Source organism: Chroicocephalus ridibundus, unplaced genomic scaffold (assembly GCF_963924245.1).
Source record: "Chroicocephalus ridibundus unplaced genomic scaffold, bChrRid1.1 SCAFFOLD_26, whole genome shotgun sequence".
Classification (NCBI taxonomy): domain Eukaryota; kingdom Metazoa; phylum Chordata; class Aves; order Charadriiformes; family Laridae; genus Chroicocephalus; species Chroicocephalus ridibundus.
The window spans coordinates 2,894,469-2,909,858 of NW_026961775.1; the positions used below are offsets into that span (position 1 = coordinate 2,894,469).

General features: G+C 43.9%; 1 protein-coding gene across 1 annotated transcript in view; it reads right to left on the reverse strand.

The window, feature by feature from the left end:
* Positions 1–15,390, reverse strand: part of LOC134509682 (zinc finger protein 462-like) — a 52,739-nt gene that overhangs the window by 10,717 nt on the left and 26,632 nt on the right. Inside the window, 2 exon segments of the mRNA XM_063322262.1 lie at positions 1,336–1,597; positions 13,735–13,926. Of these exon segments, the coding sequence (XP_063178332.1) occupies positions 1,336–1,597; positions 13,735–13,926 (454 nt within the window).

The window sequence follows — 15,390 nt, forward strand, 5'->3', positions numbered from 1 at the left end:
CCAGTTGAAAGAAGTGATTGTCCCACTATACTCAGCATTGGTGCAGCCTCACCTCGAGTACTGTGTGTAGTTTTGGAGTCCACAATATAAGAATAATATAAAAATATTTAAATGTGTCCAAAGGAGGGCAACAAAGATGGTGAAAGGACTAGAGGGCATGACTTATGAGGAGAGGGTGAAGATACTAGATTTGTTCAGCTTAGAGAAGAGGAGACTGAAGGGTGACCTCATTGCTGTCTACAACTTCCTCATGAAGGGGAGCAGAGAGGGAGGTGCTGATTTCTTCTCGCTGGTGTCTGGTGATAGGATGCGAGGGCTTAAAGCTGAGTCAGGGGAAGTTCAGATTGGATATTAGGAAAAAGTTCTTCACTGAGAGGGTGGTCAAGCACTGGAACAAGCTGCCCAGGGAAGTGGCCATGGCCCCAAGCCCACCAGTGTTCAAGAAGCATTTGGACAACACTCTTAGATATATGGTTGAACTTTTAGGTTGCCCTGTGTGGAGTCAGGAGTTGGACTCGATGATCCTCGTGGATCCCTTCCGAATCAGGATATTCTATGATTCTGTGATTCTAATAGGAAAGGTTGAGCATAATTCTTCAACAGAACCTCTGTCCTTTACCCAACCACATGATCTATTTTCACAAAGCTCCTAAGGACATAATAGCTTTGAGACCTTGAATGTCAGCTAAGGGGGCTATGACTGAGGGTTCAAAATATCAGAAGGAAACTCAGAAACAGCACAACTGCATAAATCTTTTTCTCCTTAGGGAACATGGCTAAACACACGCACCTGAAACTTTAAATTTTGCAATGTTTAATTGGATTTGCTGAATTGTTTCTATATGCTATCAGATGCTTTGGAGTATGCTTTATATTTCAGCCAGATAAATTGGGGTGGGGGTATTGGTATTATGAGAGCTTTCTTCATAGAGGGAATAGAAATTCTGTAACCTACCTAGAACATTTGACTGCCCCATGCTTCATGCTAACTGTTCCAAAAATATGCCTTATACTCCTCATACTTGATGGTGAGGACCAGCATCTAATTACAAATTGTGAGGGGGGAAAACCCCCACTCCTTGTACTATTTACTGTAGTGAGTACCGCCTACTGCAAGTGCTTTTCTCTTCAACAGATGGTACAGGCTGTTGTAGGAATGAAGAAAAATAATTACATGGATGCTGCTGTGATCTGGTATGGCATTTCCTATGTTTTTCTCCCTGGTCACCGTTGGTCTTAGCTACAGCCAGTTCTCACAAAGATTTCAGAAGTCTTTTGAAGCACTAAAAAAAATCCCATTAGAAGTTCAGTTTATTTATTTTGCCCAATACTTACTTAAAGCCTGTATAAAAGGAACAATCTTTGCACTTGAACAGTTTCTTCCCTCCATGCTTGTCACGGTAATGACGTCGAATGCTCTGTATGTAACCCGAGGAGAATTCACAAAATTCACAGTTAAGGATAGTTTCTGTTTTTTCCACTCCCGCAGCACTCCCAGAAAGTGGGATTCGGCTGATGTTACTGTTCATGGCCAGAGCTGCAGACTGGTAGTGGTTCAACTGTTGCTGAACATCAGGAGGTTCTCAGTATGAAGAGTCTATAAAGAAAGAGAGAGAGAAGTTGTCATTCCAGGTGGATCAATGAAATTTAAAAAGATTTCAGTCCTGTTCCAGCAGGCAGCCTTCTGAAGAGATAAGAGGATTACCATTTCTTCATCTAACCCAATTTGTATTCTACAATGTAAAAGGTGGTCAGTTGAGATTAGGCTTTTTAAATCTGATCTGGGGAGGGATAAATATGTGAGTAACCTATTAAAGACAGAAAGAAAAAGGAAATGGATACAATATAACCCAACAGAAGGCTGTCACACCATTTTAATGATATTTAAAAAAACACAGACTGGATATGTTTCAGCACACACACTGAAAACTAGAATACTTTATTAAAAAAAATGGAGGGGAGTCTTGGAAGTTTCCCAATACATTGATTTGAATGTGGAAGTTAGGAATTCAGCTACTTTGTCCCATATAATCCACAACTCCCCATGAATGGTACAAATGAAAGCAGAAAAAGCACAGGTGAATTTCAGTGTGACATTACTGAAAAGATAACAAAAGGCTCTTTTCTTAAGCTTTTTGAAAAGGAAAACAAAAGATGATTTAAAAAAAAAAAAGTCAGAACACAAAGTGTATCAGCCACCTCCCATTTTAATGGGTGATTCATTTCCAAAGTATAATTCCCTGAGGCTGTAGATGTATGAATTCTCTAAAACACATACTTGTTGGAAATTAATACCATCCATTCTAACCAATTAGTAAAGAGAAACAAAAGGCAAATAGACTTGTACAGCACTCAGTGTGTGGACTTCATCTGTCTTCAAGAAAGTAAAATGGTTGCTTTCTTTTCACACTACCATAGAGATAAGTTATATATGCTTTAGAAATGAAACCCAAACCAACAGCAACAACAAAAAATACCAAACAAAAACAAAACATAGGGAGGAAAATGTCTCCAGGCTCCTCAGCTTCATCATCAGGTGTACAGCAGAGACATGAAAGCTTCTGGTAAACTGATTCAAATTTTTTTTTGTTTCTTCTCTCTGAGTTGCCTGAGCACAAACCGGATCACAATATATTTATCCTCTTTGTTCTCATTACTTCTACATCAGGTTTGCTCACCACAGACGGCTCACAATGATTTCTATCAGGTCAAATCTTAAGGCCCTGTGTCACTCACAGCTGCTTCCAGCTTGCCATGAGGCAAAGGAAAGCAACTGTGGGAAAGAAAAAAACACACTTCACACCAAAATTTTATCCAATAAAGAGGAACATGGCACTCCTGCTCAAACATATTTAAGAAATACACAGGCAGCCAGTGGTGGCTGGAGAGGCACTTTGTGTGTGTGGGTGGTACATACACCTCTGGAAGGGAATGCAGCCTGAGGGCAACCCATGCTGGAGCAGGCACAAAAGGCAGAAAGCATTACACATATCACCTCTACCTTCTACACCACCCATTTCCTTATTAGAGGAATTTTTGACAGACTGAGTGTCACTTGTGAAAATAAGGGAAGATGAGATTGGGGAGGGGAGAGGACAGGTGTTTATTTGTTTGTCTAATTGTCTTCTTTTTCTCTCAATGCCCAAATCAGCGATGGGAGGTTTGTGCTGATTGGCAATAAATTAATACAAGCAAAATTCCTCAACTTTAAACTGTTTTGTCCATGACAATAATTAGCAGAGAATGTGGGCGACACCAGGAACTGTCATGGGCTGGATCTGGAATCACAGAATCACGGGATCACAGAATGGTAGGGGTTGGAAGGAACCTCTGGAGATCATCTAGTCCAACCCCCCTGCCAGAGCAGGGTCACCTAGAGCAGGTTGCACAGGAATGCGTCCAGGAGGGTTTTGAATGTCTCCAGAGATGGAGACTCCACCACCTCTCTGGGCAGCCTGTGCCAGTGCTCTGCCACCCTCAAAGTAAAGAAGTTCCTCCTCATGTTTAGGTGGAACTTCCTATGCTCAAGTTTGTGCCCATTACCCCTTGTCCTGTCCCCATGCACACCTGAAAAGAGCCTGACCCCATCCTCCTGACACCCATCCTTTAAGTATAAGTGTAGACAAGATCCCCCCTCAGTTGTCTTTTTTCCAGACTGAAGAGACCCAAATCCCTCAGCCTTTCTTCATAAGAGAGGTGTTCCAGTCCCCTCAGCATCTTGGTAGCCCTTTGCTGCACCCTCTCCAGCAGTTCCCTGTCCTTCTTGAACCGGGGAGCTCAGAACTGGACACAGTACTCCAGTTGTGGCCTCACCAAGGCAGAGTAGAGGGGGAGGGTGACCTCCCTCCACCTGCTGGTCACACTCTTCTTGATGCAGCCCAGGATGCCATTGGCCTCCTTGGCCACGAGGGCACATTGCTGGCTCATGGTCAACTTGTTGTCCCCCAGGACTCCCAGGTGTCTTTCCACCGAGCTGCTCTCCAGCAGGTCAGCACCCAACCTGTACTGGTGCATGAGGTTATTCCTCCCCAGGTGCAGCACCCTACACTTGCCCTTGTTGAATTTCATAAGGTTCCTCTGCCCAACTCTCCAGCCTGTCCAGGTCTTTATGTATGGTGGCACAGCCTTCTGGTGTGTCAGCCACCCCTCCCAGTTTTGTGTCATCAGCGAACTTGCTGAGGGTGCACTCTATCCCTTCATCCAGGTCATTGATGAATATACTGAACAGGACTGGACCCTAAATGTTTCTCCTCAGTTCATTAAAAGGGTGTGATTGTCTCCCTTAATTAGCCAGTTTGGCACAGAGGGAGTGAATACAGGGCTCATCCCAACATAAAATATAAAAATTAAACAACTAGGAAAAGAATGTCGAAGAGAGCAACAGGCTTGAGCTGGCTTTAACCCACATATTCCTTCCTGGTAACTGGGGACATCCATTGTCATGATGGTGGTCGCATTATAGAGACCAGTAATGGGAATCACATTGGTATTGTGATTGAACTGTGTACTGCAATTGGTATATATTGCTAAGTGTAACTTATTTTTGTATTGTGTTTTCAGTTTTCAGAAGGAGGATCTGGGGAACTACAGGCCTGTCAGTCTGACCTCGGTGCTGGGGAAGGTCATGGAGCAGATCATCTTGAGTGTCATCACATGGCACATACAGGACACCCAGGTGATCGGGCCCAGTCAGCATGGGTTTATGAAAGGCAGGTCCTGCTTGACTAACCCGACCTCCTTCTATGACAAGGTCACGCCCTCAGTGGATGAAGGAAAAGCTGTGGATGTTGTTTACCTGGACTTTAGTAAAGCCTGTGACACAGTTTCCCACAGCATTCTCCTGGAGAAACTGGTTGCTCATGGCTTGGACGGGCGTACTCTTTGCTGGGTAAAAAACTGTCTGGGTGGCCAGGCCCAAAGAGTGATGGTGAGTGGAGTTAAATCCAGTTGGCAGCCAGTCACAAGTGGTGTTCCCCGGGGCTCAGTATTGGGGACAGTTCTGTTTAATATCTTTATTAGTGATCTGGATGAGGCAATCAAGTGCACCCTCAGTAAGTTTGCAGATGACATCAAGTTAGGTGGGAGTGTTGATCTGCTTGAGGGTAGAAAAGCTCTGGATGGATGGGCCTAGGCCAACTGTATGAGGTTCAACAAGACTAAGTTCCAGGTCCTGCACTTGGGTCATAACACCCCCATGCAACACTACAGGCTTGGGGAAGAGTGGCTGGAAAGCTGCACAGCGGAAAAGGACCCATGCTAAAGCAGTCCATTCCTGAAGGACTGTACCCTGTGGAAAGGACATATGCTGGAACAATTCATAAAGAACTGTAGCCTGTGGGAACGTCCCCATGCGGGAGCAGGGGAACATCATGACGAGGAAGGAGCAGCAGAGACAAAGCATTATGAATTGATGGCAACCCCCATTCCCCCTGCAACGTTCAGGGGTGGGGGGAGAAGGTAGAAGAGTCAGGAATGAAGGAGTGAAGTTGAGCCTAGGAAGAAGGGAAGGATGGGGGGAAGCTGTTTTTAGTTTTGTCTTTGTTTCTCACTATCCTACTCTATTTGTAATTGTCAATAAATTAAATCCATCTTCCCCAAATATATTTTGTTTTGCCCATGAGGGTAATTGGTGAAGGATCTCCCTTTCCTTATCACAACCTACGAGCTTTTTCATCATATTTTCTCCCCCTGCCTGTTGAGGAGGAGGAGTGAGAAAGCAGCTTTGTGGGCACCTGGTGGCCAGCCAAGGTTAACTCACCACAACCTGTCATAAGGAGGAAAAAATGGAATACTTGGTCCTGATTGCTAAAGAAAAGGAATACCACTGAGATCTGGTTTTATAAAGAATTTTACATAGAATGAATATGAGGAACTTAGTGGGCCATTTCAAAAATGTACAAGCTAATACCACGGCACAGTCTTAAGTAAAAGAAAGGGTACCCATAGCCATGCTAAGAGGCAAAATTAGCCATAAATGAAGCAGAAAAACACGGAATAGCATCAGGGAGGCTGCAAATCTCATTACTTAAATTTTAATTATAAAACTTACCTACATATTACCTGTACAGAAAGAGGAACAAGATTAGCAAGATGTTAAATTCCTGCCTGTGCTATGGACCTAAAAAACTTCAGCATCTGAATACAATAGTGTTCTCATACCCCAAAGGCTCTCTGAACAGAAAGCAATAGAACTGACTGTTCACATGTGCACCATTGCCCTTCCAGATGGGCAGACAGTGAGTTACAGCGAGGCAACAGCCAATTGTTAGGAACTGCAGGAATTTCAGCCAATTGGAATCAGGTATTCTCTACTCAATCCTATAACTGACATGGTGTGCAATTGCTCAGGGAGAGACCTGACAGAGACCCCACAAGAGGCCTTAGGAGCACCTGAGAGCAAACAGTGGGGACCCCCAGCCCTGCACCCAGACTGCATATTGTGCAGCTGGATCTGCTACACTGACCCATCCAACTGGTTCATGCAGGATCATGCTGTCTCCCCTGTGGAACAGGGAGGTCATGTTAGAAATCATTATGCTGATCCACCCAGCTTCTCTCCTGGACTATGTTGTCGCTCCCATGGAACAGGGAAGTCGTATCACTTGTTAACATTAATTATATCTGCAACTAAATGTCTTTTGGTATCTGAGCCCATTTAGTCTCCACACTGTCAATTCAGTCTCGAACTGCAACAATGAATTACAGCAGTTTGCTGGTATGCTTACTGGAAAGCCAAAGGAAGTCTTAGTGACTCAGTAAGGGGTGGAGAGAGTGAATATTTCCACAAGTGCCTAAAAAGCAATTTTGCCATTCTGAAAAATTTATCCAGCGTATAGGCACAATGACTCACACAAAATGTCTGCCAACTCTGCTGAAAGTCATCATCTCTTTCAAAAGAGCCTACATATGAAAGGAACTCATGGTCTCCACTACAATGGAACACACAAAATGTTGGTTTCATACACACCTGGATACCATAGGTTCATACACAGGGAAAAATTTATAAAGAGACCCCCCTGCTAAAGCAAAATGAACATTCAAGTTTTATATGCTACATAGAAACTATGAAATGTGTGTCAGAGTCTTAACAGTAGAGAGACCGTGATACTTCCATAAGGAAAAAATATTTAAAATTAAGGTTCTCATTCAGTTAGATAAAACTTATTTGGAAGTCAAATTATGCTCTAGCTATTTGTAGATACTTTAAGAGACATCATTGGACATGGACGCAACAGCTAAACGCTAAAAGCAACCCACCTAAAACAAGCAATAAGAACAAATCAGAACAATACATGTAAACGTTTAAGTATTAGAAACAGAGAAGTAGTTGAAAAATTAGAGGGGGGAAAAAAGTATTTAACACCCGCCCCCATAACTAGACAAATCTAATACAAGTATATAAATACTTGCAAAATCAGAGTTGGGGATGAAGGGAAAAAATTACTTTAAGAAAAGCAATAGACTTGCTGTTTTGAGTGCACTGAAAAGTAAGCATATTATATCTGCAAAGTACTAATGAAGAAATATCTCAATGACCACAGGGAGTGAGGCAGATAAATTTGAAAACATCACACTTTCCTGGTAAATCTGTACTAGAACATCAGAGTCAGATAGATCAGCATCTATATGACAAAATAAACTCATCAAGGAGACGTTTAACTCCTGACTTCAGAGCAAACATGGAGTGAGCACACAAAATCTCAATGAGTATTTAAAACCTCTTGGGGAAAAATGGGAATGTAATATCAAGTAGAAACCCAGGGCATTACAGCTCTGTCACAAGAAGTCCTAAAGAGACTGAAAGGAAAATATGTGGAATGCTACTTAATGTAGTATGCATGGATTCACATAAACAGATAATCACAAAAACGAATGTCAGAGAAATATAAAGAAAAAAAGCAGAAGACAAAAGGTTTCCTCTTTTGATAAAAATATGCTCATGAAGACAAATCAAGATGCAGGACCACACCAAAACACACGAAATATGTCCAAAAGCAAGTAGGACTGTACAAATAATAATAATTTTAAAAATAAATAAGATAATGCTAAGGGTGCAGAGATTTAATAGTAGTCTATGAGATTTAGGAGCATAGTCACTATTGAAATTCAATGGGACTCAAAATTACCTTCTCATACAGTGGTGGGGAACCATATAGTCATGAGTGGAAACAGCTTGGAGAGTGGGAAGGGGAAAAACTGGAGTGTCATACAAAGTCTGCCAAGACTATACACATTTGTTCATTTTATGTCACATATCACTGACCTAGAACATTCTAGCATTAAACTAAACGGGGAAAAGGGAGGATAGAGAACAGAACAAGATTCATAATGTGACATAACGTTGAAGAGCAAGCTTAGGGAACCATACTGTATAAAGAAGTTCTAATAGGTGCACATTTGAAACCAAATTTGAACCTAATTCTGATTTCTACTAAGGACACTTTATACTGCTAGGATGATGCAAAGAAGCTGTAATGGAAAAGAGTGTTATGTCCTGACTGTTTTTACACTCAAACAAAAAAAAGAGAGTAATCACAATAGAAAGAAAATAAGCCCCTTGAATACAATTCACATTTAAAAGATGAATTTAAAAGTCTTATTGAATATGCATTGTAAGAAGTCTTATCAAGGCTGTTTTGGAATGTTTTCATAGAATAATTTAGGTTGGAAAAGACCTTTAAGATCATTCAGTCCAACCATTAACCTAACACTGCCAGGTCCACCACTAAACCATGTCACTAAGTGCCATATCTACATGTCTTTTAAATACCTCCAGGAATGGTGACTCAACAACTTCCCTGGGCAGCCTGTTCCAATGCTTAATAACCCTTTCGGTGAAGAAATTTTTTCCTAATATCCAATCTAAACCTCCCCTGACGCAACTTGAGGCCATTTCCTCTTATCCTATAATTTCTATCAGGGAAGTACCTCCTTTCAGGTAGTTGTAGAGAGTGAGAAGGTCTCCCCTCAGCCTCCTTTTCTCCAGGCTGAACAATCATAGAATCATAGAATCATGGGGTTGGAAGGGACCTCTGGAAATCATCTAGTCCAACCCCCCCTGCCAGAGCAGGGTCACCTAGAGCAGGTTGCACAGGAACGTGTCCAGGAGGGTTTTTAATGTCTCCAGAGTTGGAGACTCCACCACCTCTCTGGGCAGCCTGTTCCAGGGCTCTGCCACCCTCAAAGTAAAGAAGTTCCTCCTCATGTTTAGGTGGAACTTCCTATGCTCAAGTTTGTGCCCATTACCCCTTGTCCTGTCCCCAGGCACACCTGAAAAGAGCCTGACCCCATCCTCCTGACACCCATCCTTTAAGTATAAGTGTAGACAAGATCCCCCCTCAGTCGTCTTTTTTCCAGACTGAAGAGACCCAAATCCCTCAGTCTTTCTTCATAAGAGAGGTGTTCCAATCCCCTAATCATCTTGGTAGCTCTCTGCTGCACCCTCTCCAGCAGTTCCCTGTCCTTCTTGAATCAATCCCAGCTCCTTCAGCTGCTCCTCATAAGACTTGTGCTCTAGACCCCTCACCAGCTTCATTGCTCTTCTTTGGACACGTTCCAGCACCTTACTGTCTTTTTTGTAGTGAGGGGCCCAAAACTGGACACAGTATTCGAGGTGGGGCCTCACCAGTGCCGAGTTCAGGGGGACAAACACATCCCTAGTCCTGCTGGCCGTGCTATTTCTGATACAAGCCAGGATGCTGTTGGCCGCCTTGGACACCTGGGCACACTACTGGCTCATATTCAGCCAGCTGTCAACTAACACCCCCAGGTCCTTTTCTGCCAGGCAGCTCTCCAGACACTCTTCCCCAAGCTTGTAGCGTTGTATGGCATTGTTGTGACCCAAGTGCAGGACCCAGCACTTGGCCTTGTTGAACCTCATACCATTGGCTTCGGCCCATTGACCCAGCCTATCCAGATCCCTCTGAAGAGCCTTCCTACCCTCAAGTAGATTGACACTCCAGCCTAACTTGGTGTCATCAGCAAACTTACTGAGGGTATACTTGATCCCCTTGTCCAGATCATTAAACAGAACTGTCCCCAGTACTGAGCCCTGGGGAACACCACTTGTGACTGGCTGCCAACTGGATTTAACTCCACTCACCATCACTCTTTGGGCCTGGCCACCCAGACAGTTTTTTACCCAGCAAAGAGTACGCCCGTCCAAGCCATGAGCAACCAGTTTCTCCAGGAGAATGCTGTGGGAAACTGTGTCACAGGCTTTACTAAAGTCCAGGTAAACAACATCCACAGCTTTTCCTTCATCCACTGAGGGCGTGACCTTGTCATAGAAGGAGGTCGGGTTAGTCAAGCAGGACCTGCCTTTCATAAACCCATGCTGACTGGGCCCGATCACCTGGGTGTCCTGTATGTGCCATGTGATGACACTCAAGATGATCTGCTCCATGACCTTCCCCGGCACCGAGGTCAGACTGACAGGCCTGTAGATCCCTGGATCCTCCTTGCGGCCCTTCTTGTAGATGGTCATCACATTTGCTAACATCCAGTAAACTGGGACCTCCCCAGTTAGCAAGGACTGCTGATAAATGATGGAAAGCGGCTTGGTGAGCAGTTCTGCCACCTCCCTCAGTACGCTTAGCTGGATCCCATCCAGCCCCATAGACTTGTGTGTGTCTAAGTGGTGTATCAGGTCACTAACCATTTCCCCTTGGATTATGGGGGCTTCATGCTGCTCCACATTCCTGTCTTCCAGTTCAGGGGGCTGGGTACCCCAAGAACAACTGGTCTTACTATTAAAGACTGAAGCAAAAAAGGCATTAAGTACCTCAGCCTTTTCCTCAACCTTTGTCGCTATGTTTCCCCCTACATCCAGTAAAGGATGGAGATTCTCCTTTACCCTCTTTTTGTTGCTCTTGTAGTTATAGAAACATTTTTTACTGTCTTTTACAGCAGTAGCCAGATTAAGTTCTAGTTGGGCTTTGGCCCATCTAATTTTCTCCCTGCATAACCTCATGACATCTTTGTAGTCCTCCTGAGTTCCTGAGTTGCCTGCCCCTTGTTCCAAAGGTCATAAACTCTCCTTTTTTTTCCTGAGTTCCAGCCAAAGCTATCTGTTCAGCCACGATGGTCTTCTTCCTGCCGGCTTGTCTTTCGGCACATGGGGATAGCCTGATCCTGTGCCTTTAAGGTTTACTTCTTGAAGAACGTCCAACCTTCCTGCACTACTTTGCCCTTCAGGACTGCTTCCCAAGGGACTCTGTCAACCATGTCCCTAAACAGGCCAAAGTCTGTCCTCTGGAAGTAGAAGATAACAGTTCTGCTAACTCCCCTCCTTACTTCTCTGACAATTGAAAACTCTATCATTTCATGATCGCGGTGGCCAAGACAGCCTCCAACCATCATATCACCCACAAGTCCTTCTCTGTTTGCAATCAACAGGTCCAGCAGGGTGCCTTCCGAGAATCATATAATTGCCTAGGTTGGAAGGGACCTTTCAGATAATCTAGTCCAACCATCAACCTAACTCTGACAAAAACCATCACTAAACCATATCTCTAAGCACTATGTCTACCTGTCTTTTAAATACCTCCAGGGATGGTGCCTCAATCACTTCCCTGGGCAGCCTGTTCCAATGCTTAATAACTCTTTCAGTGTAAAAGTTTTTCCTAATATCCAGTCTAAACTTCTCCTGGCGCAACTCGAGGCCGTTTCCTCTTGTCCTATTGCCTGTTACTTGGGAGAAGAGACCGATACCCACCTCACTACAACCTCCTTTCAGGGAGTTGTAGAGAGCGAGAAGGTCTCCCCTCAGCCTCCTTTTCTCCAGGCTAAACAACCCCAGCTCCCTCAGCCACTCCACATGACACTTGTTCTCCAGACCCCTCACCAGCTTTGTTGCCCTTCTCTGGACATGCTCCAGCACCTCAATGTCTTTCTTGTGGTGAGGGGCCCAAAACCGGACACAGTACTCGAGGTGGGGCCTCACCAGTGCCGAGTACAGGGGGACAATCACTTCCCTAGTCCTGCTCACCACACTATTCCTGATACAGGCCAGGATGCTGTTGGCCTTCTTGAACACCTGGGCACACTGCTGGCTCATATTTAGCCAGCTGTTGACCAACACCCCCAGGTCCTTTTCTGCCAGGCAGCTCTCCAGAGACTCTTCCCCAAGCTTGTAGCACTGCATGGGGTTGCTGTGACCCAAGTGCAGGACCCGGCACTTGGCTTTGTTGAACCTCATACCATTGGCTTCGCCCATCGATTCAGCCTGTCCAGATTCCTCTGCAAAGCCTTTCTACCCTCAAGCAGGTCGATGCTCCCACCTAACTTGGTGTCATCTGCAAACCTACTGAGGCTGCGCTCGAGCCCCTTGTCCAGATCATTGATAAAGATATTAAACAGAACTGTCCCCAATACCGAGCCCTGGGGAACACCACTTGTGACCGGCCGCCCTAGTTGGCTCACTCACCAGTTGTGCCAGGAAGTTATCTTCCACACACCCCAGGAACCTCCTAGACTGTTCCCTCTCAGCTGTATTGTATTTCCGGCAGACATCTGGTAAGTTGAAGTCCCCCATGAGGACAAGGGCTAGCGATTGTGAGACTTCTCCTGACTGCTTATAGAATATTTCATCTGCCTCTTCATCCTGGTTGGGTGGTCTGTAACAGACTTCCACCATGATAGCAGCCTTGTTGGCCTTTCCCCTGATTCTTACACATAAACACTTGACCCTTTCGTCACCATCGTCAACCTCTAGAGAGTCAAAACACTCCCTAACATACAGGTCTAACCCACCACCTCTCCTTCCTTGCCTAGCCCTTCTGAAGAGTTTATAGCCATCCATTGCAGCACTCCAGTCATGCGAGTCATCCCACCATGTTTCCGTGACGGCAACTATATCATAGTTTTACAGCTGCACAAAGGCTTCCAACTCCTCTTGTTTCTTGCCCATGCTGTGTGCATTGGTGTAGATGCACTTCAGTTGGCTTCCTTCAGGGCATACCCACCTGCTGTGGTGTGGTCTTATCCATGGGCTGCAGGTTGGATATCTGCTCCACCTTGGACCTCCATGGGCTGCAGGGGACAACCTGCTTCACCATGGTCTTCACCATGGGCTGCAGGGGAATCTCTGCTCTGGTGCCTGGAGCACCTCCTCCCCCTCCTTCTTCACTGACTTTGGTGTCTGCAGGGTTGTTTCTCTCATATTTTTCACACTTCTCTCTCTCACAGCTGCTGTGCAGTGTTTTTTACCCTTTCTTAAATATATTATCACAGAGGCACCACCAGCGTCGCTGATGGGCTCAGCTTTGGGTCCATTTTGGAGCCAGCTGAAACTGGCTCTGTCTGGCATAGGATCAGCCCCTGTTCTCTTCTCACAGAAGCCACCCTCTACTAAAACCTTGCCACGTAATCCCAATACATTTTCCTACAATTCTTCTGCAAATTTGCACCAAATATAGCTACTTTTATGCTGAGCACAAAACTATTTTTCAAAGCCACAGCTGTTCTGCTATTTGCTTCCTTTGTAACAGCAACTATCTTTGCTGAAAAGTATGGTCAGCTTGACTTATTCCAAAGGCCAACCATTGGCAGTATAAGTTGGTAAAGAATAAACTGTTGAGATTTGACTGCAGGTCAAGTACTAGAACACCACCTTTATTCTTGCTTTTCATGCAACTTTGGATTTTTCTTAATTGCTGCCTTAATTTTTGTTTTAAATAAAAACATTAAGTAGTATTTTAGACAATTAATTTCTTGCTCTGAGGCACCTCTTACCATTAGAGTCCTCCACCTCTTCAGCAGAAGTGTGTTTCTTGGAGGTGTGGTAGCCAAGTGAGGCTGAGAGGCTGACAACATGGGATCTTGGTAGTGTCAGTGCTTTCCCATGCACTCTCAATGAATGCTCTTTCAGCTGGCTGATTGTCATGGTGGAAAATGTGCAGGAAGAACATTTGTAGGCATGTTCACCTGGGTGAGCGAAATACAGGCAAGTCATCAGTTCACAAAAGAAACAAAATGTGATCCTCATTCTTTTCCTGCTGAACTCATCAGTAAAATTCCTATGGCCTCCTTCAGTGTGAGACTTACTCCAAAGAGAACAAACTATGTGCGTCTCTCTGTTGAAACAGTCTGAAGACTGCAGGTACAGATACCCACTTTGGGTCCAAAGTTTTGTTTTCTGGCAGCTCTAGATCCTTGTTAAATGACTGATGCCAGAAAACAAAGACCAGACTCTTAGCATACTTGTGTTGCATGGTATAAGAAGAAAACAGAACCTTGGATGAAAACAGCATTTCCAAATTTCTTTGGGAGGAAAGCAGGGGTGAAGTCCTCTGTGTTTTTCCATGCAACACATCCAGAATCATAACTAAAGAAAACAGGAGGAAACTATAAAATGTTAACTAAGGTTCTTAAAAAAAAAAACCAAACCCAAAATTAAAAAAAACCCTAAACAACAAACAAACTGCCCACTGCCTCCCCCTGCACTTAATTCGAGTAGGATCCCATTTTCCTTATATGAAACCTGCCTCCAGGCAGAAATGAGCTCCATAGAACTAGTAACCAAGTCAAGGTTGGTTTACTACAAGAAGTGGACATGGCAGTACCAAGAGCAGTATGTATTTATGGGGCTATGGGAAAGCATATTAAAAGAAGTGAAAGAAGAGAAATAATGAACAATAGTGAATTTGGTTCCAAATACATTCCAAGTCATAAAGACAGAATACAACAGGAAACAAATTCCCAAAACAAGATTTGTTCTGTGTTAAGCATGAAGGCACCTGAAATAAAAAGTGAAATGTCCAATGTAAGTGATGTGATATGCGTGGCAAGTAATTGCTCTGGAAGCGCTGCTTCCAGGTAAAAGGGCTACATTGACTACATGCAAGTTGTACATAAAATGACAAAACTAATACAAGAGTGAAACATTCACAAACACTAATGGAAGGATGAGAGCTCTGGTTATGAGAGAGGCAGAAAAATGTTTTCCATTTCTCAACAAATTTAACAAACAAGGTTCTAGAACAGAATTGTTTCAAACATCAAAAATAAGTGAACAAAAAGAGAACAAGAGAAAAAAAAGTATCACAGCCAGTCATAACAAGCACATAAAGAGATTAGCAGTCATTCTACATGAAAATACCCCCCCACACACACACACCCACCACAAAACTCCTATGTTAATCACAGGGACAAAATACAGACTCTTAGAAACCCACATTGGTGTATCTGAAAAGGATCAGAGTCTGAAATGGTGAAACAAAATGTCACACGGTTTCTTTTCAGATTGCATTCTGCATCTGAATATCATTGCCACAGAGGTATCATCAGTTTACAAAAATAAAGAAAATGATTTTCATAAAGCGTGTATGCTGGACTGATTAATGTGAAAGGATGAACTAGGAACAAAAAGATATAAACCCCCAAAATTTG